Genomic DNA, 26,392 nt, shown 5'->3' with positions numbered 1-26,392 from the left:
CTAAGGTTAGTGGGTCCTTTTAATTTTGCTTCAATAATATTGCAAGATTTATGTCATGAAATGTGTATTCTTCATGTTGGTGGTGGTGGTTCAGGCTCAGACATATTCAACAAGTTGCCATTAAATACCAAACAGACTTTCTGAAAATGCATATATGAATATGCAAAAAATGTCAGAACAGTGGGCATTTGCTTTAGTCTTAAAGGAGAAGCTGTACCAAAACTGGACATTTATTCAGATGTTCAGAGAGAAGGGTGGAAATTGGCTGTGCACAAATAAATTTGGTGCAAAAAAAAAACCATTAATGGCATTGTAAATGGACCTCAAGGAAAATAGTAAAATGTTGTGACCCTTAACAAGTGTATTATATTTTAATATTTCATCAAAGTACACATCCTGGGCTAAGCTGTGAAAATCCACTAACCAAAGAATAGCCCTCGCAGAGGCCATTCTCACTCATTTACTCTGACTCTTAGAGACCATAATCCGTTATTATCTGGAACTGGAGGGGCTTATTGCTCGAACAATAATTCGAGCCCCTCTGTTCTGCCCTGAAAACACATATCGCTGCATTGTCATATCAGCTGTGGCATAATTCATCTCTTTCATTTGCCTGCTGTGATTTATAATCCAATTAACAAGCCTTCATTGATGAACTGAAAGTAAACTGCCCCTAAAAAACAATGGTTTCTAGATGTTAGATGGAAGCTATAGGTTTCCTTCAAGTGTTTTTTTTCTCTCTCTACTGTTGTTTCTCTGATAAAGATTTAAGGTTTTATATCTTTAAAATGACTTGTTCTTTGTGAGAGGCAGCCTGATAAGATGGATCAAATAAAGAATTCAAAAGGACAAGTCTTTGATTCAGAACGTAATATTGAGTGATGACAGGCAGCAACAGATTGGAATAAGAAGAAAGCTGTCATAAGGCGATGAGCGGCAGGCGCATACAAACGCTCACATGCTCATTCATATTCACACAATGTGAGATGTTATGTTCTTCACAGCAGGCAGCTTACTTTGTCAAACATCATTTGAGTACGGAAAGTGTCTGAGAGATGGCGTTCAACAAATCATAAGTTATATTTTTCTAGTGTTCAATAGATATCTTCAATAGCAGTGGCATGCAGTTGACTTCTGAATTGTGGAGGCAAAGTTCCCTCTCTTTGTTTCGATTTTTTAAAGCAGTGTAACTTAATCTGCCTGATTCATTTGATGTTTACAGTTTCTTGAAATACTGTTTACCTTAAACTTGTCATAAGAAACAAATATCAAATTCCTAATTTTTTATTATATTTTATTCATTAATTTATTTTATTTAATTATTCTGTTTTATTTTAAACATACAAATTTATTGTCAATTAAGACTTGGAAAAATCAAGATTTTTTTCATTTTCATGTCATTAACATTAATTAACTATTTATAAACACTTGAAAAAATAAAGATGGGGCCAGTTATTAAAGATTTTAATTAATTATTAATTTTATATTATTTATTAATTTATAATCATTACATTATTACAATATATTTAAACACTTTTTGCATACATTTTAGGGTATGTAGGGTTGCCTAAAGTATTAAAAAAGCTAACTGAAAACTAAAAATGATATGTTGTGCATTAGAGACCAGTTGTTGGCCATGTCACTAAAACACTGCGCACACACACACACACACACTGTATATGCCTATAGACTGAAAATGTAATACACATGTGCATGACTGTTTTCACAAATATTGTGTTTTTGTAGGTTACAGAGTCAATAACATTATCATTCTATATATATATATATATATATATATATATATATATATATATATATATGTGTGTGTGTGGTTCAACGCAGCATATTGTGTTGTTGTTTTTTTGTTTGTTTTTTTGAGTCACAGGTCAGATTATTTTTTTTCGGATAAGCAATAATTTATTTTAATAGCACAATGGCAATGCCAGGAAGTGTTTTTGACATAAGCTAATTTTATGTGTACGTATACGCAACTCTGTTTTTCCGCGCTGTTTGAAACACGTCTCTATGTGCTTGTGCGCGATTCTATTTGATTGTGTGCGAGAACAGCAAGTGAGTATTGAATTAAGCTCTCTTTCGCTTATTATTGTTGTGGTTTAAAATTGCTTGAATGTGTAAATTGTAAAATTAATCTGCGAATAGCATGCGTGGTGAACAGTATAAGGTTTCATCCATATGTATCATGGATCAACTGTGATCTGTTTAACCCCTAATATGTGACAGATCAGAGTAATCTTTCATTTACTTATTTAACATGAAATCGTCAAAGTGCTACTACATATCAATCGCATACAACGAAAAAACTGAATAATAAGAACAATCATTAACATGCTATAAATAACATCCCAGAAAGTTCTTGCAACGCAGTAGCAATTCTTCCACGGACCGGTAGTGGGTTGCGGCAACCCGGTGGTTGGGGACCTCTGGTGTAAACGAATGGCCAAAACTCAAAAAGTTTTCCATTTTTGGTTGAAAAATGGTGTTGTGTAAATTCACCATTAGTCTCATACTGTCTTTTAATTTTTTCTTCATTAAATTACTCTTGGACAAACACCCTTGTTCAGTAGATACTGTTAAAAATCAAACGTGAGTTGTTATTTGCTTGCATGTTGTGAAATTCCATAGAATTTGAAAGCATCATGAGATATTAATCTGCTGCATGTCTGCACCAATCACAGCCCATCACAAAGAAGCTCTACTGTGCAGATTACCCGGAGGCAATTACTGTTGGGTAATTGCAGAGCCAGCTGTTGTGTGCTCCTGCACTGCAACTGTGGATATCATATCCCAGCTCATATCCCAACCCCACACAGGTTTGATCATATTGGGAAACTTAAGGAAAGGTAAGGAATTGACCGATTCTTATTCCGATCAGATTTCTTCTGAAAGATTCCATTATCTGTTGAACACTAATAATTCTATGAACAGTACTTTTATGCAATGCATTTAAATTAAAGTCATATAGGTGTATAGATAGATTTGTTGAACCAGTCATTTTTCCATGATCAGTTGCTGTTATTAAGGTACATAGTGAACACTTTTGTCCAGTTTTACCTTTGTCCTCTTCACAAACTTCATACAGCCTTCATCCATCCTGAACATGCTTATCCGCAAATTTTCAAATGACTCTGTAAATACGTTGCATTTGAGCATTCATGCTTCCCTCGGGCTCTTAATGTAGATGTGTAGTCATGAGCTTTTTTATCGCGAGGACTGGGTCCTCATCATATCTAACCTCACGCAGACAGCTGAGGTCCCAGAGCCTGTTAGTCAGTGCGCAGATCCAGTTCCCTTCACCCCAGCAGAACTGAAGACTGCTGACAGAGAGGACACTTGTTAATCGAGATCCTCTGTCTTCACTTACTTCGGCGAGCTCAATCCTATTGTGTTTCATGGCCCAAGCTGTCTCCACCTTCAGTGGCAAGAAGCAGGAACTTATAAACCCTTGCAGGAGACAGTACATTCACTTTGCTCTTCAAAGAGATGCTAAATATTAACGGTGGAAATAATGGCCTGCGGTTATGCAAAATGCTGGGAATATATTTGTGGATTCTCCCAGTGCGCTAGCCCACACAATGTGATTTAAGTAGGACATGTTTCTGGTAAAACATACCTATCAGCTAGTCACAGCCCTAACCCTTACTCTCAAATCAGAGGATATTTGTTGCTTGATTTCAATGTTCTTGATCCAGGATCATGTTGTGTGTGTAAAATTAAAATTAAACCATATCATTTGCACACGCTGTCTGCATTGTTTCAGTGCTCAAGTCACTAAAGGAATTACACAAATCAAGTAAGGATGCAAATGTACCCACCTCTGCAATCCAGACCCCTTTAAAATGTAAAAAAATTGTTCGATTACACTGCTTGTCAGGATATATGCTTCGTTATAATGATTTTCTCCGTAATTTGATGCCGTGATCGATAGAAAAAGTAAGCAAACATAATAAATAAAATTTAATTCAGCTTTCTGCAGGCTGTTCAAAATCTTTTGCATTGAACCAGACTGTGTGTGGTTTGAGAACAAGACACTGGTTTGATTTATATGTGTCACATCTGTTTTGTAAATCATCCCTCAAACTAAAAATGTCATAAACTTGCGGCATCTCATTTGTCCAGCATGAGATCAATTAAGAATTATCCAACTGTCCAATGCAAACTGGAAGATGTTATGAGAGCAGACCTGTGAAGATTGTATATTCCTTTAGGATCCTCTTAAAGCGCTTTGATCCCATCTCTTCAACCGCGTTCTCATCCGTGGGATTTAAATGTGACTCATGTCCCCTGAACCAACCCATATTCCACTTGAAGTCTCCACAAGCTCTCAAAAAAAACGAAAGCTTGTGTGTTTCTTGCTCTGTACGAATCCCTTACAAGTTTGCAATTGATTTAGCATACGCTGTTGTGGTTGGTCACATCCTACACTGCAGTCAATAGAGTGTAATAGTGTCTGCCTACTTTTTCAGCTGTGTCCATTCCGGAAGTATTTTTTTTCCCATTCATTCTTCCCACAGGGATTTGAAAAAAGTCTTCTTTAAAGCATTGTAAACCATGAACCAAACCAGACATCTACAAGGCAAATCGCAGTATTAAATACTTTTATTTGAAACAAAAAGTATGAAATGCATATAAAAGACTATATAAGCACTGAACTAACTTCTCCCCCGGGCACTGCAACAAAAATGGCATCCCTCTGCTCCGGGGGTTTGTTCACGGTGTGTTTGTGTGTGTGTGTGTGTGTGTGTGTGTGTGTGTGTGTGTGTGTGTGTGTGTGTGTGTGTGTGTGTGTGTGTGTGTGTGTGTGTACTTGGATGGGATAAATGCAGAGCACAATTGAACACCATACTTGGCTACATTTCACGTCACTTTCAGTTGACTGTTGACAAACATAAAGTAGCCTGTAAAATGCAGTTGAATGCACTTACTATCTTTTATGGAACATAATATAATAACAAAACATGTTGGTAACCAGAAGAAAAAGATAAATGTTGGTAACCAAGCTGATTTGGTTACTAATGACTTCCATTGTGTAAAGAAAAATGTTTCTCAATGTATCTTCTTTCATGTTCCATAGTTTGTTAGACCATTGTAGTCTAAATGTTTATGTGTAATAAATGTTATGTTGAATCAAAAAAAATTTTTTCTAAAGCTACTTTTTGTAATATCTACTTGATATATTCCCTCCTGGTGGAATGTCCTCAGCCATCTTCAAGAATCTGCTAAAAACACATCTCTGTCTTCTTCATTTGACCGTCTTGATTAATGTGAACACAACAAAAGCATATACCATTGATTAATAACCTAGGACCTCACATTTGGTCTTTCTTTCAAGGTTTATCAGTTATTGTTAAAAATTAATTTCCCTATGGAGAAAATGAATAGTGTTTTTAATTCCGGAACCCGACTGTTGCTCTCTGTTGAGATGGCAGTGCAACATGGGGATGACATCTAGACGGAAGCGGCCATAGTGCAAAGGAACACATTATGACTACATCAAATAGTAGAAAAACATCCGTTTGTGCAAGATACCGTGACTAGCTGGCAATAGAACACCTGGATATTCCTCAGCGCCACTGGCAAAATGTTCTGTGGACGGGTGACAGGAAAGGAAAACAATATGTGGAGAACGAAAACATACAGTACAAACATGTACTCGACAGTTTGTCTGTCTGCCATTTGAAGCTCAACTGAGACTGAGTGATGCAACAGGACAGTGACCCAAAGCACTAGAGTAAATCACATTCAACAAAAGAAAAATACGCCTTCTGGAGTGGCCATGTCAGAGTGCTGACCTCAACCCGAATGAGATGCTTTTGCATGACCCCAAGAGGGCGATTCGCACCAAATGTCAGAAGAATACTGCAGAACCGAAAGGTGCAAAATCCCTCCTGACCGTTGTGCGGGTCTGATCCACAATTACAGGACACATCTGGAGGTTACTGCTCCCAAAGCTGGATCAAGCTGTTATTAAATTTAAGGGTTCACATATTTTTTCCACCCTGCACAGTGAACATTGATGCAGTACGTTCCATAAAGACTTGTATTATTGTACATGTACAGTAGTTTGAAGATTAGATCAGATCACATTTTATGCTGAAATCCAGATAATTATAGGTCAAGTGTTCACATATTTTTCCCGCAACTGTATGTATTTTATCTTTGAGTACATTTTGTTTTCGTGTGCTTGGCTTCCTGTCACAGATGATGGTGTATTGCGTGTCCTTTAAAAGAGTGGACGTGCATCACATCAAATTTGCCCCAGTACCGTAGCATATGTGCGCCATGCTGTGCCGGGATTCAAAAACACTGGGCTGATTTTTATGCTGGTGGCATTCAGTGACATTTATGTCACCAATTTATTAAAAGACAGGACAGCCTCTTAATAAAAAACTACACAAGTCCTGGCACACTGTGGAAAAAGAAAGGCAGAAAGAGGAGGCTGCAGTGCAATTTATTTTAATGCATGAAAGGAAAAAGAAAAGATGCATGAAACCTCTGCGGAGGTCAGTGTTTTTTGAGTTATAGTTCAAAGCAAATGTAAACCATTTTGAATCTACACTGAAACACATTTTAGACCAAGTGATTTTCGCTAAATTAGCTAAACGTTTGCTTTTATTATTATTTTTTTATTATTATTTACTTATTTTGTGTATTAATAATTTTTTTGAGTAATTGAGGTTTGTGTATAAAAAACATATATTATGGTGTCTTCTTCTATAGAAACAAATTAGCTTTTAAAACTGCCAGATAAATTTGAAGACAAATGAAAGTTGTTTCTAATTGAAAATATATTTATCTCTAAAACAACAACAACAAAAATAAACTTGGCTAATATACTGAGGATAGTTACAATTTGTTAAATTTTTGCCTTAGTTTTAGTTTTTTCACTTAAGTCTTGCTTTCTTAAAAAAAATAAAGAAAGAAATAAAACTTTGTGCATCATTACACTGCCTTTGAATTATATATAGTGCAGTCAACACATCTTGTAGGCTTACCCTATTTTTTACTGTATCCTCCTTCATAGTATACTTTGAGTCTTTTTTTTTTTTTTTTTTTGTATAACAAGTGATCCAATTATGCTCTACAATACCAGATTGTTTTGACTGTCATTGACAAAGTTTTATTCAGACAAAAAAAAAAAACCTTTTGGAGTTTGAAACATGCATATGTGTATCATGTTAGAGTGCATATGTATATCTTATGTTAGAATGAATTCTGCAGGATCAAGCGATGCTGATAAATGGAGCAATGGCTGCTGAAAATTCAGCTTTGCACCACAAGAATAAATTGAATGTTTACATATCAAAATAGAAAAGTTACTTTAAATCGATTTTAGACTTCTTTCAAAAACAAAAATTATACTGAGCTGTATAAGTGACTGTAATGTCATACACAAAGTGCAGTAGTGTCTATGCCTGTCTGAATTCACAAATTGTCATGCAGATGTGGCATTCACTATATTTTGAATGGTAAATGAGGGGACGAGTGAGTGGTTTCGGACGCAGCTTAGGGGTTTAGCAAAGCGGCAAGATGTTGATGGGCAGGAACAGAATCTCTTCCACAATGACTAACTACTCTCATATGTCATTAAGTCATTACTATGGCAGAGTGAACAAAGCCTAAGCTGTTTGGAGTAATGTGTTCTTCATGGTGTGCTAATGCATTTTGTCATGCTAGCGGCAGGCTGCTTCTCTTGGTCGTGCGGCAACCTGGAGGAATGAAGCCGGAATAAGGCTATCCGTTTATTTCACACGGGCTGCTGTTAGGAAGTAGGGCAGAGTACCCATGTGAAACCTGCCATTTTCATCTTTAGCCATTTTGAAGCACACTCCAGGCATGGATAAAAAGCAAGATTGTTTCATCTGAGCACGGTGAAAAATGGCTAGGGCTCCAAATTGGTTCTCCCATTCAGGGAAGGACGGGCGGTGCAGAAGAGCTTTTTGTGGCAAGCATTTACTGTAGTATTTCTCTCTTTGCAGCAAGACTGTTTTTCTAGCCCTCTTTCTCCATTGAATCGCAACGTCAGAGAGATACCCTCCAATAACTGATGGCTTGGGCTAAGCATGGCTGCTTAACTCATTAGCACTGTTTCATTCTTTTAAGTCACGATAAACCCTTGGCTACAGATTCGTCACACGTCGGTGGACATTCAAGCAGTTTAGTGTGTCCTCTGACCAACAGAGGCTCGAAAAAGCTGCCCCAGGGGATGAGCCTTTTACAGCTGAAGAAATTGTTCCCAGAGGACCCAATAAGACCTGACAAAAGCATAACAGGAGGAGAAAATAGCACAGGTTGAAAAAATAGCATACTAATTTTGAAACTAATTTGAAAGCCAGCGAAAGGGCCTGGGGTGAGGTCAAAGGATCTGGAGCCAACTGGTTGAGTCAGAAAGCATTAGGGCAGCTGAGAAGAGCACATCCTGTGACACCCACACTCAGCAGCTATTAAAAACACGTTTGTTTATTAAGAGGGGGTTTATTAAAAATAATGTTTTGCAATAATATTAGGGATGCGCTGCAAATTCTTAGACTGAAAAATATTCAGAACAGAAATGCCACTTTCAGTTTTGTTTTGTTTTTTTGCCAAAGAGAAAACAGGTTGAATAAATGAACAGTAACCGTTATATCATGAAAAAAGAAAAACATCTTTCAGATTTGGTTCTGTCTATTGTAAATGTCGATAAGGATGGAGGATATATTGATGCAAAAGTTTACAGTTGATGTGACATGCAACTCTCTTAAAATTTCACACTCACACTTTAACACATATTCTGTCATTTGTTCTGAAAATCCTGAAAGCCAGTGTGTCATTTCTTCCACATCTCAAATGATGTATTGCGTTTAGTTTTAGTTTGTTTGTTTTTTTGGTGGTAAAAATGACAGTGATGAAAATGACATTTCAAACATTCTTGCAGTAAAATGGCAGACTCCTTTGTCTTGCAAAGGCTAATTTTATAGCTAGCATTTATGTATGACAAATACATAACTGATTTCACAATTTTTGCATGATTCTATACAATTACAGTACAGCTTGATTTTAAATAATGCACAATAAGAATATTTGGTAACACTTTACAGTAAGGTCCCATTAGTTAGCATGAATTAATCCATTAACTAACCATGAGCAATACATGTACTGCCAGGGCTCGAATTGAGGGGGGATGCGGGGGGATGGCATCCACCTGTTTGAAAAAAATGACAAAAAGCTTCCACTTGGTAAAAACCACAATAATTTATAACAATTTATAATGTGCATTATGTTAAACTTATGCAAATGAAATGTTACATTTCTCTACTTATTATAATTCACAAACTAAATAGCAGCGATTGACCAATCAGAACTCGGTACGTGCAAAATGGTTCAAGCGCAACTTTTGAAGTTCTTTAAAAAGAAGACAACAGAAAATGTATTCCTTGATTATAATTTAATGACATTTCCGACATTATGTTATTGTGCTGTATGTGTTACTGTAAGGGGATTGAGAGATGATAAGAGAGCTGACATTATCGAGTTATAGACTTGTTAAAAACCAAAACCAAAAAACAAAACAAATAAAAACACGTCTTGAGAGTCCAAAAGCATTCACTGTGCGATGAAGCCTGTTAGAATACAGTTAGAATGCACTTATAATTCAAGCAATTAAGCTACAGGCGATAAAGAACACTGCCTGTAGCTAATTTTATATAACCACACCATCCCCACTGAAATATTTTTACAATTCGACCACTGTTTACTGCGTATGTTTATTAAAGTCCCCCAATTCTGCTATTTCAAAGGTTCGTAATATGGTTTTGGGAGTCCCCAACAACAGGTTTACATGCATGCATGCAAGGCCAAAAAAACACTTTAATTTTCTTATAATATGCATTTAATTTTATATTATTTCTCAATGACTAATGATCTATGATCATGATCAATGACTAATCTAATGATTTGTTTGAAGATTCATCTTTCCAAACCCCTCCTTTGTATGAGGCTGCTACTCTGTTCTAATTGGTCTACTGCACACATATCAGAAACAGAACGCTCATCATCATTACTGGATTATGGCTTCATAATAGTGCTCCACTCTGTTCTAAAAATAAAGAAGCAGAGGGGCAAATGTTGTTTTACACTTATGTTAGTGAACCGGATCCACAGATTGGTACTAAATACCAAATCAATAATGCTATGTGTTAGCTGAATATATGATTAAGAATAAGCTAAAATATGGTTATGTAGAATAAGGCATTAATAGGTGCTTTATAAGTACTAATAAACAGACAGCGTTTTTAAGTAATGTGTTCAGTTAGTTTATGCATTTTCTAGTCCTTGTGTACTCCGACACAGTGACAAACTTGAAGTATAAAAGTATAACCACTTGAAAAAATATATAATGCTGCTAAAATATTAAGAGAAATTAGCCTGTGTTTTTCCAAAGCAAAGGCTGAATTAAAAATAATTTTCAGTTTTGGTTTTCATCAGTATGTGTCTGTCTCAAAATCAAATTATAATGTGCCTCAGTGGTGGTGAACAGTACAGCAGTGTGTCCCATGAGAACGAGAAAGCCAACATTGTGCTGACAACTCTGTTTGCTGTACAACAGCAGGGGCCGACCCGCAAAGCACTATGAACAACCTGTTCTGGCTGCAGCCTCGCTACTTTAAGACGTTCAGCATCCCAAGCTTGTTTTGACAGGGGAGACAGCGTCACAGTTTAAGCAGCTCTCTGAGAATGGCGTTCAAAGCGAGACGTGCATTTTAAGGTTGGCGCAGGAAGTCAACAAAGGACGCGTTAGATGGACATTGTGTGTGCGTGTGTTAAAGTGACATGATGAAAACTCACAGCTTCACTGCAGAGACAGGAAGGGGATTTTTTAAAGAAATTCAGTAAGCTCATTGGCTGCGTCTCCGCCCCTGCCATCAAGCAGGACTGGAGATCCCAGCGAAAGAGTAATTACTCATGACTGAGCGGGATAGAGACAAGCAAGGCAGTGCACAGAAGACTCTAAGGAGAAGTTGAGCTGGGATGCCTATTTAACTCTCTATATCAGAAGAGAGAGCGATAGAACGAGAGCAAGGAGTGGGCGGGGGAGAAGACCCCATGCTCCTCCCCTATTCTGTTTTGGATGACCCATTTAGGAAACACAACGCAGCACAAATCGCAACATCAGCTGAAACAAATACCACCTTCAACAGCCCAAGAAGCCTTTGTTGAAATGCAGATATCAGACCTGTGGAAAAAGGCCTCAAATTTGCACTTTTCCATATAGACACACACAAAACACATCCGAACAGTTTTTTTCCTTGTTGCTTCTAGGGTGGGGGTGAACACAGAAGATCTTGCCATTTATAATCACGTTTAATAATTATGCGCATTAACTAAATCAACCTATTAATTCTCATTCATGTCCTGGACAAAAGAGTGCAATAAAACGCTGCTCATGAGACTGTTACTGTGCTAAGGTGTTTACTTTGTTTTCTTATTAATGCAGGCTCATGCATCCACCTTTATTTGATTTCGGGTTTAATTTAGTAACCTTTGTAAGGTGACAGATTTTGGTCTTTACGATGTTAACTGTTACCTGGCGTTTCATTTGACCACCTTTAACAGTGATAAGTAATAACGATGAAAATTATTTTGTACTTGGATGTATTTATGGGAGTGTGTACAGTATATGTATAACTTATTTACATTTTATACAGTTTAACATTGAGATTTTCACTCTGAGTTAAATATTTTCTTCTCTTTCTTCTTTTCTTTCATGTGGTCCCCTGCTGTGATTTCTGCTACTCTTGCAAATTAAAGGTGAGTGAATTACATATTTTCTTTACGTATTCATGAATGTGGATGTTATTTCTGTATTATATACACTTATATACCATTACATGTACTCGCTTTAAACCATTGTTATTCTGCTTTGGTCATGCATTCTGATAATGAGAAGAGTAACTATATTTGCACGTTTCAAGAAATTATAATACTAATTTCAATGTACAAGATCAAAACGAAACAAAAAGAACAAAAAAAGTGTGCATATAATTAAATAATGATAAAAAAATCTATATCTACAATAATGAAATGAAACGGAAAAAAAATTTATATATATATATATATATATATATATAATATAAAAACAAACATTAAAAATGTGAGCTAAATGTTAATAATCTTAAGGCAGATATGAGTCATGAAATTATAATGAGTAACATATATAATAGACTAAATTGAATTATCCAGCAAGTAGGTGTAAAAATATGTTTTTTTATTTATTTATTTTTGTGCCGGCAACAATAATTGGATATTCACATTCACAAGTCATCATTATACATGCTCGCTTAGTGTATGAAACATGTAGGTTTTAATATCCTAGCCTTAGCTTGAGGCAGAGTCTCTGCTTTGATACCATAAATAATAATGTACAGCATGAAACCAAATGCTCCATTTAAAACAATACAAGCTCCCGGAGCTTTAACAGGGTTTAACAACAGTGTGCGAGCTCTGCTTTATTCAGTTACATGACAAAGACCTGTTTAGATCAGATAACAACAAGACAGATTCAATGTGATATCAATTCTACATTTAATATGTTGTACTTGTTCTAAAAATAATTACGTACAATTATTTTACATTACATTTAGATTTTTGAAGCTCTTATGATTTGCAAAGACCTTATATCTTTCCTCTATTCAGCAACTCTCTCTTTCTCTGGCCTTTAAATGCGTGTCAGAGCTGATTACAAGACATCTCAGGGTTGTCTGCCAGTAAGTCTTTTGGAAAGGCTGGAGCATTATTGAGTTGACATCTGTAGAGCTCTTTAAATGTTCTCTGAATTGGGTTTCTATGCCTGCTACTGTCTCATCTCTAATATAACGCTTCTTTAAAGAAACTTTCATTAATCCAAACAAGCTTTTACCTCTTTGAAAGGTTGTCAGTTCTTTCTCTTCTTTTCAGATATTACCAAATAATATTAGAAGCACTTTGTTTAGTTTTAATGAGAAAAGTCTTTCATTTTTATAAATTAGTTTATATTCAAGAGTATATTCCCATGTATACCTCTTTTCATAGAGATAAAGCTAATCTAATAGGTCTGACACATGATATTCTTAATGTGCAGAATGTCATCTATTATAATATAGACATTTCACGTATGCCATTGTACCCTACACGCTTAGAGCCACATTACTCAGATTTCTGGTTGTTACATTTGCTGTGTGTTTCCTGGAAATGGCATCTTTCATTAATCTTGTGCAGTGTATCAGCTGTGTGATAGTGTAGATTGTTAGTGTGCTCAATTGCAGAAATCACTTTGGATTCACAACCCATTTAAGCTGGAAACTAACTGATAACTGATGGCTAAATGAGGTTGTGTAGGGAGTTGAGCATTATGTTATGCTTTCACATATGCTTTTTCTCCACACCTTCTCTTTTCAGACTCCATTAAGTTTGTGGAGAAAACGTCTATACATGTAGATTGCCACTAACAAAATATTCAAAGACAACATCAATTGCAGTAGTAGTAATAGTACTAATTGATTAGTGTACTCGACTAGTTAATGTGGAGTTTTCTTTTCTAATTCTTTTAAGGGGTTGAATTTAGAGATAAGGTTTTTAGCATGCTGAAACCATTTGTTAACATGAGTTAACTACATTACTTCACATAAGCATACAATGAAAAATACTTCTACTAGTCTTAAAGTTAATTTCATCATTTACTAATACATTATTAAAATCAAAGGTTGTATATGTCTGTATTATCTAATGCACCTGAGTACACAAAAGTGAACAGTGTTTTATAACTAACATTGACAAAGATTAATAAATACTTTAACAAATGTATTGCCCATTGGAAATCTTAGTTAACACATTAAATAACGTTAACTAATGGGACCTTATTGTAAAATGTTACCCGTAATGTGAGTGTGCATCTCTAAATCCATCCCTTGTATAGCATCACTGTAACATTAACTTTGCTACAGATGTCAAAACAATATTATTATAAATTATTGTAGTTTTGTACAGTGAAACATTTTTAGATAATTACTTTTTTTTATCTTCACAGTGATACAGGCATTTACACATATCTGCCTTTTCTTGGCATTGTGTTGCATCTCAGATTGTTGCCTTGTGCAATAAACAGTGCATTTTAAAGATTAAATGCAAATTTTAAACTTTTCAGCTTTTAAAATGAAGAATACTGTACTTTATACCATGTGGTTGCACTCCATCACAGCTGCTTTTGAAAATAAGAATGCGTCCTATGTGAATGCCCCTTCAAGAGATACAGTACAGTCGTTCACCCAAAAATGAAAATTCAGTCATAAAATACAGTCGTGGCCAAAAGTTTTGAGAATTACATAAATATTGGTAATTGGAAAAGTTGCTGCTTAAGTTTTTATAATAGCAATTTGCATATACTCCAGAATGTTATGAAGAGGGATCAAATGAATTGCATAGTCCTTCTTTGCCAGGAAAATTAACTTAATCCCAAAAAAACCTTTCCACTGCATTTTTTTTATTGCTGTCATTAAAAGACCTGCTGAGATCATTTCAGTAATCGTCTTGTTAACTCAGGTGAGAATGTTGACGAGTACAAGGCTGGAGATCATTATGTCAGGCTGACTGGGTTAGAATGGCAGACTTGACATGTTAAAAGGAGGGTGATGCTTGAAATCATTGTTCTTCCATTGTTAACCATCGTGACCTGCAAAGAAACGCGCGCAGCCATCATTGCGTTGCATAAAAATGGCTTCACAGGCAAGGATATTGTGGCTACTAAGATTGCACCTAAATCAACAATTTATAGGATCATCAAGAACTTCAAGGAAAGAGGTTCAATTCTTGTAAAGAAGGCTTCAGGGCGTCCAAGAAAGCACAGTGAGGCGAAGACTTTTGGAAGATGGCCTGGTGTCAAGAAGGGCAGCAAAGAAGCCACTTCTCTCCAAAAAAAACATCAGGGACAGATTGATCTTCTGCAGAAAGTATAGTGAATGGACTGCTGAAGACTGGGGCAAAGTCATATTCTCCGATGAAGCCCCTTTCCGATTGTTTAGGGCATCTGGAAAAAGGCTTGTCCGGAGAAGAAAAGGTGAGCGCTACCATCAGTCCTGTGTCATGCCAACAGTAAAGCATCCTGACACCATTCATGTGTGGGGTTGCTTCTCATCCAAGGGAGTGGGCTCACTCACAATTCTGCCCAAAAACACAGCCATGAATAAAGAATGGTACCAAAACACCCTCCAACAGCAACTTCTTCCAACAATCCAACAACAGTTTGGTGAAGAACAATGCATTTTCCAGCACGATGGAGCACCGTGCCATAAGGCAAAAGTGATAACTAAGTGGCTCGGGGACCAGAATGTTGAAATTTTGGGTCCATGGCCTGGAAACTCCCCAGATCTTAATCCCATTGAGAACTTGTGGTCAATCCTCAAGAGGCGGGTGGACAAACAAAAACCCACTAATTCTGACAAACTCCAAGAAGTGATTATGAAAGAATGGGTTGCTATCAGTCAGGATTTGGCCCAGAAGTTGATTGAGAGCATGCCCAGTCGAATTGCAGAGGTCCTGAAAAAGAAGGGCCAACACTGCAAATACTGACTCTTTGCATAAATGTCATGTAATTGTCGTATGAAGTGATTGTAACTATATTTCAGTACATCACAGAAACAACTGAAACAAAGATCTAAAAGCAGTTTCGCAGCAAACTTTTTGAAAACTATTATTTATGTAATTCTCAAAACTTTTGGCCACGACTGTACACACCCTCAAGTCGTTCCAAACCTGTTTGTTTCTTTTTCTGTGGAACACAAAAGAATATATTTTAAAGAACGTTTGTAACCAAACTGTTTTAGTTGCCAAAAAAGAAAAAAAAATCATTTCTCATTATCATCTTTTATGTTCCACACAGTTGTATAGGTTTGGAAAAATGTGAGGGTGAGTAAATGATTCCTTTAATTTTTGAGTGAATTTTCCTTTTAATAAATGCATCTGAATAGAGGATAAAATGGCAAAGCAGCCAAATTATACAGACCAACTAGTCAAATAGTCATGCAGAGAACTGTGGGACTTAAAAAATATTATGAAAATATGTATATTTGCAAATCCCTAGCCTAGTACTTATCAGTCAAACTTTTTGGCAGCTTGGCATCTCCTGAGTGACTTAAATCTGTTATACATGAGGTGTTAGAGTTCATTTTCACCTTTATTTTAAACATATGTGATATGATTATTTATTTATTTTAAAAAAAGGTGTTTATATCTTCACATCAATTATTCAGCTCCCTTTCCAGGTCTTTTTAATAAGATACTGCATGTTCTGTCTGTCCTTCCATTGCACATGGAGTTCTGATGGGTTTGTGACTGTGTTATGAATTGAGGGTGGTGGGTTCTGGTGCACGTACAGAGCCCTAGTGGGAATGCACTGATTTGTTTATCGAAGCTGCCAACAAAAATAGGACACCCTGGATCTTGAGGTTTAATAAGTTATATGGCTTACAGTTCTGCAGCAATGCTGTACATCAGAAACCTCAAGAGGCACAACTGTTTACAGTAGCATTTACTCATTCCTGGTAAACATGCGTGTTATAAAGCGTAATCTGAACCCTCTTTTTACTTTTTAGCAAGCGTTTCCTTGATTCCATAGCAAAACGTTTTTATTTTTCAACTAAATGTGAGGCAGATATCCTCATGCGAGCTTGCAGCTAAATACGAGTGACAGATACAGCTGCGGTGCTTGACGCATTTCTTTTTGCAAAGCATCAATGAGTTATTTTATTGTCTAAGGTGAAGCTTAAAGATGTCGCACTGCCAAAAAAAGAAAAAAGAAAGAAGAAAGAATGAAGACTATAAATTAGTTTTCACCTCATAAAGAAAACACCTCGGTAAACAAAGTAGAGCTTTTATTTTCTCACTGATGTTTCCCAGTCTAAGTGTAAAGTGTGTAATTTTGCTCCCACTAGCATAATCAAATACAATAATGACTTTCAAACAGATTTAGCCCAAATCTGTATGGGTTTGTGACTGCGTTATGTGTTCATATATATTTATTTATAGAAAGCCATGACCCCAATTCATGCCATTGGTTGAGTTAGTGTTGCTGCTTAGAATAGTACCAAAGAGACATTGCTTGAGGGAATCAACTTAGAGAATAAAACCTGAAATTAAAGCATTGTAGCATCCAAAAATTGACATACTGCTTTAACTGATGGAAAGCCAGCTGAGATGTCACATTAGTATAAATGGTAAACCATCTTTAACTCAGAATTGTCCAACAGTTTAAAATATCAAATTGGACGCCTGCAACTTCATAAACGCCTGTCAGAGGGAAGTCCAGTCCCTCGCTGTGAGCAATTCACTGCCGGGATTCCACAATTACAGGAAATTGCTAATATTTCAGAGCTAGGCGTTTAGCTTGACTGCAGGGTACAAGTCTTCATTTGATTTCCATCCACACTGTCGACTTAAAACCCCCATTTAGATTTGATTAACCAAGGTAATACGGTAATCTAGAGAAGTTCTTCGATAAAACACTTGTGTTCAGGTGAAAGTAAGTTTTGTTAATTTGTTTGCTTCCTTTGTGATTAGACATCAGAAAATGGCTACAGAAAAAAAGTTTTTTTTTTTCATATTTACTCTTTCAAATGTCGTGTAGCTTATTTATGGTTATGGCTGAGAGCCCAGAGTGATATTGGTCCACACCATAAAATGAATTTCATTTGCAGCTTTGGAAAACAACCAATAATAATAATAAAAGAAAATAAATAAATAAAAATTTTACTGGACTTTGGTTTCAATTAAATCTTGCTTGCCGGGCTTTTTCAGATTGCTTTTTCATACTGTAAATAGCATTGTCGCTATTAACAGGTCCCACAATAATACTTACAGGACTTATTTAGTACTTCTATCCTATTTGGTTGTTCTCGCATCCCTAGTCTTATTTTAATTTTGCTTCAGCACATAATATTTGCTGCTCCTATTTGAAATTTGCAGGATGTTCTTAACCCACAGAGCTTGCTTATCAAGTCTCAAGGTCTACTTCCACACAGTGGGAAAATAAGTGTAAATCCAGTGTGGTTTATCCTGCGTAATGTAGGAGGTTAATACACCCTGGCTCCCGTGGAATGGTTTTGTAGGAGAGAAGCAAATGCTGTGTTGCAAAACATGTGAGTGGCTGCAAAGAATGCTAAGTAGACTGCGTCAGTTTCTTTGCAGATTTTGACTGCTAGAAATAACGTCTGCCCCCTTTTTAAAATTAAATTTAATAGTATTGTTACCACAATATGTGTTCATGCCAACAGGAAGTTAAATCTGATATAAACCAATTTGATATGGCTCTATTTTTCTGCACCACTGAAACAAGAGAGACCTTTACTTGGTTTCTGTAGGAGTTCTCCAAGTTATTTGAGGTGTCAGAATTGTCTGGGTTTGGCTGAATGGATGGACTAAATGAAGCGCAAATGATGGGTGTTCACATTTACCTTGATGAGCACAGTGCCCTGACTGGCATGCAAGCTTATCTAAAAGGTTAATCACTCTCCAAACACTAAAGATGAGTACGTGTTTCATACTACATGCTGTATATTTAAACAGACTTGATTTACTTTTCTGTTATGAAATAGCTAGGAAATGAGTCTGGGCTGATTATGCTATGCATTATTAAAATATTGAAGTTAAATTAAATATGTCACAGTGGTTCATTTCTGATGTGTATTTAAATATTGAAATAAGTTGGTTCAATAAATGACATTCTTTTATGGAATATACCAGGTCCGTAGTCAAAACTTTAAAGTCTTTGGCCAAAATCTGCAGGCAAAAGTTAGTAGTTTGTAGTTTTGCTGGTCTCTTATGCTCCCAGAGTAAAAAAAAATCAGTTTGAATATAATATTTAAGATGTAATTTATTCAGTGTCATCACTCCAGTTTTCAATGGCACATGATCCTTCAAAAATCATTCTAATATGCTAATTTGGTGATCAAGAAACATTTCTTTTTTTTTAATCAGTGTTATCACAATTGTGATGCTTAATATTTTTATGAAAACTGTGATACACTACCATTCAAAAGTTTGGAGTAAGATTTTTTTTTTTAAATATACTTTTATTAACCAATGATGCATAAAATGTATCAATAGTGACAGTTAATACATTTATTTTTATATTATTTCAAATAAATGCTTTTCTTTTCAGCTTTCTATTCCAGCTAAACGCCCAGCAAAAAAAAAAAAAATAAGCAGTTGTCTGTCTGTCTGTCTGTCTGTCTGTCAAGTTTAACATGAATGTTAACAAGAGAAGCAGACCTTAAAGGATCAAATATTTAGATTTGATGATAAACAAACCTGTGGTTAGATAAAATTGTTCATTTGAAGTACGTAGTAGTCTACATCTACTAGCACAAAGACAATGGAAAATTAGCTATTTCTCTGCTTGCTGCAGTAATGTTAATTAACACTTTATTGCAGCATCCCTTAATAACTTGCACAAATATCACTGGGGCATTGTGTAGTTTTCCTTTTTGGCCTTTTCTTTTGGCCCCTTTCATGTGTCAGTATAGACTGCTGACTTTGATTCCCAGAACTATGAGGAATCTCAGGTCCATAAGGACTGAGCCTGTACACACATGATCCAGTGGACATGATTCCAATATCCCTCTGTCTGTGGGCATCTGGGAGCACAGAGCAAATAACTGCACTGCTCCTATAACTCACTTCCCTTTAGCCTCCATACACAGAGCTTATCTAATCACAGCATCTCACAGGAGCTCTCACCGAAATCCAATCCCAACGCTTTATTGGAGATAGTTGTTTGCCTTGTTGAAAAGAAGAAACATGTAAAACTCGTTTTGAAGCTGCATTTTGCTAAACTGTTCATTGGGGAGGTTATGTACCCAAACATGTTTTTTTTTTTTCTCTCATTTATTTTTGTTATTATGTGTTTGCTTTATATCCCACTGGGTTTCGAGTTGTGATATTACTATAAGAAAACTCTGTTGAATTTGTATTCATCTGAGAAACAAAAGAAAAGATGGCTCATGCAGTTTAAAATTTCATCGGGGATAGATTAAACACCATTTGAAAGTTTAGTCTATTATATATATGGACTAAAGAGGAAAAATATTTGTGTACATGTGTGTGTTTTCAAAATAATAAAACTATATAATAAAATAATAAGTAAAAATATATATATATTTTTACATATCAGTAATGTTTTTTCTCAGTTTAGTCATTCTAATGCTTTAAGTAGGTCAGACATAATACCTTTAGATTTTTATTTGTATTTTTTTTTATGTATTTCCATACATATTTCCTGCTTTTTGTTTATTGCATTTTAAAAGGGCATCTATAATGCCCCCTTTTACAAGTTGTAATATTGGTCTTGGGTGTCACCAGAATGTGTCTGTGAAGTATAATACCCAACAAATCATTTATTATAACAGCTGGAAAATGTCATTTTTGGGGTGTGTCTAAAAAAGAGCTGTTTTGGAGTGTGTTGCTTTAAGTACACATGAGCTGAATATTCCGGCCCTGTCTCCAGAAGAGAATGTCTCTCTGCTTTGCACATCTACGTACAGCAATAAACAGCTGGTAGAAGCAGCATAACTGAGAGCAAGAGAACCAGGGTTCAGCCTTACATATTGGGAAGCCAAATGCACTGAAAGTGGGATGAAACAGCACAATGTTACAGAGCTTGTGCCGCGCTGATGTGTCATCAGTGCAGATCAATGGACCAAGCCACGAGACTGTGTTACCGAATGAATCCTGCACAACAAACGGCGCCAAATAAAGGTAACCTCTCAAGTGCGGTGCTTATCAGTTTAAAAAAATACTTAACGTCTGCACACAAATACAGTTAAAACGCTAAGTACTATAAGCACTTATTTAGGTAGATTTTGAGGCGCATTACCTTGAAAAATGAACGTAATCCACTGCATCCTCAGCAGCTTTGGAGAAAAAGAAGACTCTTATATTCATTCTTACATGCAAACACAGAGCATTGGGATTGCTTCCAAGACATCGTTGATGTTACAGCTGCTCGAGCGCAGAGAAAATGGAAGACAGCATAGCCTCAACTCAATGAGGGCAGAAATTATAGCAATGCAGGGCTGTCAATCAACCCCTGTGGCATGGTCCTACGCAATGTGATGTCACACTGCATGAGAATCAAAATGGCAGGCCTAGTGAAACTGACTTGCTTTAAAGGGGATTAAAAAATGATGAGTGGGTGCATTTTTATAATTGTAGGGTGGTTGTGTTCACACACTGCCATCACACATTTATGGCCAAGCACCCTGTAAATGGATTTTGCATAATAGGTACCCTTTAAATGCCCCAAAGCAAATAATATTTTGTCATAACAATTAAGTTTTGAGAGAGAATTGTTGTTATATTCTATGCTAAATAATTGTGAATGTATTCAGAACCTTTTGAGGGTGTGCTGAATTTAGAACATTTATCTTATGTTTATGTATTTGTATTTAAAAAATATAGTTTTAAGGTTTTGTCGAATCAAATTTTCTGCAATACCACCTTCAAAACACTAGCCAGCAAACTATGATTTGTTTCTGTGACAACTACAGCCTTTCAAAGGGACAAGCACTTTAATATATCCTGCCCAAAATCCCTGTTTCATACAGTCAGGATTATAAAATGTGCTTTTTGATTGGTATTTTTAGATGGCACACGGCTCAGAAACTGGTTTTATCTTGCTCAATACACACAAGTCTTTTTAGTCGAATTACAGGGAGTAACTGAAGCAGGAAAATTGAATTTTTGCCTCCAAGACTTTTTACCCCCAAACGGTGTGTGTGGACAGTTCATTCAGTGTGTTTATTGAATTAAACACTGTTTACGAATGTTTGACCTATCAGGAACTTAATGCACTGGCCCTTGTTCGACTACACTAAAGCATGACAAAGAGCCATTGTGGAATAATACAAATACTTGTGTTTATTTGCACAAAAAAAGAGGATCCTTTCTTTCACCTATAGAAAAGGCTACGAATGGTTGTGTCATAATTTTCAAGCAAAGATAAATGAATATAGGTCATAACCAATCCAAGGCATACAACATTATCAGAGGTCTATGTGAATTGATATTGATTCATTTAGCACAACCTTAAAATGATATAGAGTGGAATCAGTTTCCAACATTTAGAGAATAATCAGGGCGATAAATTCTTATTCGTTCTGAGTGAGGAAATCAATTCTGTTTTGGGAACTTTATACACTTTCTGATTGCATCGTGACAGCAGTGGTTATGTTTCACCTCTGCTGGGAAGTGTTTGGCTAAACGTCCCATAAAAAATGTCCTTAAGCCAATGCAGTCACTTGGGTTGTCTAGATCACTATATATGGTTTATGTTGTAAAGGAACTTCACATACAATCCAGCTGCCAATGGTGAGTAAATTGAGAAATTTCCCAACCATAGATATTCCTTAACAGCCATGAAACTATATTTTGCATAATTTCTTATTTAAAAATAATAATAATAATAATAATAATAATAATAATAATAATAATTAAATAAATAAATAATGCTGGGATTACCGAACTATTTTTCACAGAATAATAAGAGATGAGTTAGTATCTGTCTCTCAGTGAAACTGTGCCTGTCACAAATGTCAAGACACATTGTAGTTTTGTTCCTGATATTTTTTGTCTGGGTGGATTAATGTGAGAAATATTCCATGTGTGTCACGTCATGGAGCTATAGATTAAAAAATATATATATATATATATATATATATATCAGTCATTGTAAATTAATTTAAAATTTTCCATTGACGTAAAAGTTAGTAGGTAGGTGGTTTGTTTGTCTTTCATTTGCATTACATGGTGCTCACATCATTGAAGGTCAGACTATCATTGTTGTAATTTGAGTTCAGCTTTATATTATGTTGCAGATCTGGATTAAATTACTGGCAACCAATTTTAATTGACTTAATAGCCAATAAGGAATTTTACTTTAATTTGGCGCTTGTCAAGTGTTAATTTTGGACCCTGCTGACAACAGACACTTTAGCTCCAATTAAATAAACAGGCCTGATTGATCCCATGTGTTTTGGCATTTCATTATAACCGTTCCTCATATTTCAGCCGAGTTGTTGTGATGCGTGGCAGCCCAAGCTCAACAAGTTAGTAAGCAGCTTTTATGAGCAGGTGTTCAGCACTCTGTAACCCACATCCTGCCTAGGGGACCACTCGCCAGAACACTTAATTGCATTCCCTACACCTCCGCTGATTTGCTAATTTAGACGACCACAAGCGTCAGGAATGACAGGTGGCTCCACTTTGGCATCAAGGCATTTAGGTGAGATTTGGGGGGGAAAGTGGGAGGTCAGTCATTTAGCAAACCATTAATCAGTTGGGAGGGCATTCAAGAAGACCCTAGTTTCAATGTACCACTGATGAACAAATATCTGGCCTTACAACAGATGCTGAGTGTCGAGCGTGGCAAACGAAAAGCACCTGACAGATGTTTGACGAGCTTTTAAATAATGTTAGAGCTGCTTTGCAAGAAACTGTGTGAATGTTATTTCATTATTTAATTCAAGCGAGAAAGATAGCACAAGCAGTTTTCAAGCAAAGAACTTAAAGTTTGTGTTGAGTCCTTGCCTCCTCCAAAACACATGAACGCGCACAGGCAGACCAGAGGCTAACTGGCTAACACTATGAGTTTTGATTGCAATGCTGTCAGAATACGTCACGTTTCACTGGTGAGAAAGCACATAATATTACAATAATAAACCCTTCCATTCTCAATCGCCAATGGCAATGGATGAACAGGGTACACAGAGGTATGCAAATACCTACGTCAGCAGGCAGATAGGACAGCATATCATAGTCCTCAGACCGAGGAATATGATTGGACAAACATTTTATGATCCTACACCTTCCACAGAAGATATGAATACATATAAATACATTTAGACCCCTTAACTTAGTGAATCATTAGGGTCAGTTATAGTTGCAAAAATACCTTTTTTTTTACTTTATTCACCTTTTCCCATTACTTTGCTATTGTGCTTCAACAGTGAGGCAGCTCACATTACAACCTCTCATTTTACCCTGGCAAATCGGTCAACACAGTTGCCCAGGTTCATTCTCTAGGGCTGTTTCAGCACGGATAGTTTGGCAGTTCAAAGCATGTCAGGCATCCATCCCACCCTGCGGTGGTTTCTTACCAAGCTGACGCAGCACAGCACTGGCTACATTTCAGATCCTCATTTCTATATAGCCGCTGTGATTCGATGCCTTGTCCAATCGTAGTGAAATATTAGCACCCAGGTATCCAGCAAAGAATAAGTGCAACTACAGGAGGAAGAAGTTGGTGAATTTAGCACAAAAATGGACCATGCTTTTCAAGGCCAATATGCCTCAGCTCCAAACCAGCGTAGGATGCTTGTATCTGAAATGCCAGTCATGAATATGATGTTTGCCTCTAAGGAAACACATTGCACATGAGCATTCAAGGCACATCAGAACAGATGGCAACTTATTAAAGACAGAGACACTTTTATCTCATATGAGGCAGAGCACAGAGCAAATGTGTGATGGAGATGCTTCTTTACTATCCATCTTGCCTTACACGCTCATATTGTTGCATCCCTCCTGCTGTGCTGCTCCACATCTTACAAGCTTTCATTTTTATATTTCTTGATTCATGCAAAATCTTTGAATCATTAGCTTATGTTATGTGTCTTCCTTCATTTGGCAGCTGGGACTACATATATTTTTGGGAAAGGAGGAGCACTCATCACTTACACCTGGGCCCCCAATGATCGACCAAGCACCAGGGCGGACCGTTTGGCCGTGGGCTTTAGCACCCAGCAGAGTGATGCCATCCTGGTGCAGGTGGAGAGCAGCCAGGGCCTCGGAGACTACCTGCAGTTGCATATTGTGAGTATCACAAATCAATTTGAGGTGCTAATAGGCCTCTTATTTTGGTTATCTATTGTCTTGCAATCCTCTAACGTCTTTTTGTTCCGGTGTTCATTATTTCATCTCAGTTTGACTGTATCATTGTAAATCTGAAAGATTTATGATGTCATCTTTTAGAATGTTACTTTCAAGTTTTTCATGTTATATAATGTAATATATTTTATATAATTAGGAATGTCAATCTGACATTTTTATTGTGATTGCGCATATATATATATATATATATATATATATATATATATATATATATATATATATATATATATAGTTTATTGTTATTATCAATGTATAATTTGCATAGTTTACAATAGAAATAAAAATAGAATAATAAATAATAATAGTATTAATAACATTAATAATAATATTGTATAATTTGTATAGTTAATAATAGAAATAATACTAAAAACAAATCATTATTATTGTTGTTGTTGTTTGCCAAAACTACTACTACAAAAAAAAAATGTTTTATTGCAGGAAGTAGTGTGATGAATAATAATAAAAAAAATAATAATAATGTGATAATAAAGGTTTTTTTTCTTCTTCTTCATACAGTGAAAGTCATTGGTAACCAGTTTTTTATATACATACTGAATATATATATATATATATATATATATATATATATATATATATATATATATATACTCTAAAGAAGAAACAGAAATAGCTCTCTTTATGAATGGACCATTAAATCATTGGTTCACTCGATTCGTTTCAAAACACTGTTTATCTGTTAAGGGTGATTTCTGATGACAGAAGCTGCTCAGTGCAGTTGTTAACTGCATCTTACAAGCTGTAGTTGAAAATAAAAAGAGCTTACATTTCAGTCTCTTTCAATATAAAAGTCTTTACTGCCCACTCGTAAAACAGTCTCTTTTCACCATCTAATGGCGGAACAATGTCCCAAAAAACACCATCACGAACATACACGCACACACTGTTTCCCAATACTTAATACTATTATGAATATAAAATAGTATTTATTGAATGATAAACAACAACAAGCATCATTAAAGTCGTTAGTCAATTCAGTCAAAAGTACAAAGTCAGCGCTCTGAAATACAGCATTAAAGTTACATAAAATGTAACGAGATTTTGCCCTCAACCAAAACTATTTGCTCTGGAACAAATAATACTGTAGATTAATGAAACCAAAGACTGCAAGTTAGAATTACCCAAAACAAATTATATCTCGTTTAACCACTATAGAGACTTCAGAGGCAGTGGAAAATTCCAGAATATCTGGCCAAGATGAGGCTGCTCTCGGTGAATTTATTGAGCGCTGAACAGCCGCTGACACATGTCCAAAAGTGTTGATACGAATTTTCAAATAGATGTTATCTTCATTAACAACCACGTATTTGAAGTCTAAACAAGTACATTCCCACCTAAATTATAGTAATCTGGGCATCTACCATAACACTTGCTGTGAGAAACAGGGGAAGCGGAGTGATTCAAA

General features: G+C 36.0%; 1 protein-coding gene across 13 annotated transcripts in view; it reads left to right on the top strand.

Annotated features, from left to right (window-relative positions):
• Positions 1-26,392, top strand: part of LOC132130988 (neurexin-1-like) — a 429,322-nt gene that overhangs the window by 338,143 nt on the left and 64,787 nt on the right. For all 13 annotated transcript variants that reach the window (XM_059542924.1, XM_059542918.1, XM_059542927.1 and 10 more), the window contains one exon: positions 24,710-24,891. In XM_059542924.1, the coding sequence (XP_059398907.1) occupies positions 24,710-24,891 (182 nt within the window). The remainder of the gene's footprint in view (positions 1-24,709; positions 24,892-26,392) is intronic.

This window comes from Carassius carassius, chromosome 47, assembly GCF_963082965.1.
Source record: "Carassius carassius chromosome 47, fCarCar2.1, whole genome shotgun sequence".
Classification (NCBI taxonomy): Eukaryota; Metazoa; Chordata; class Actinopteri; order Cypriniformes; family Cyprinidae; genus Carassius; species Carassius carassius.
This window is presented reverse-complemented; position numbering and strand designations above follow the sequence as displayed.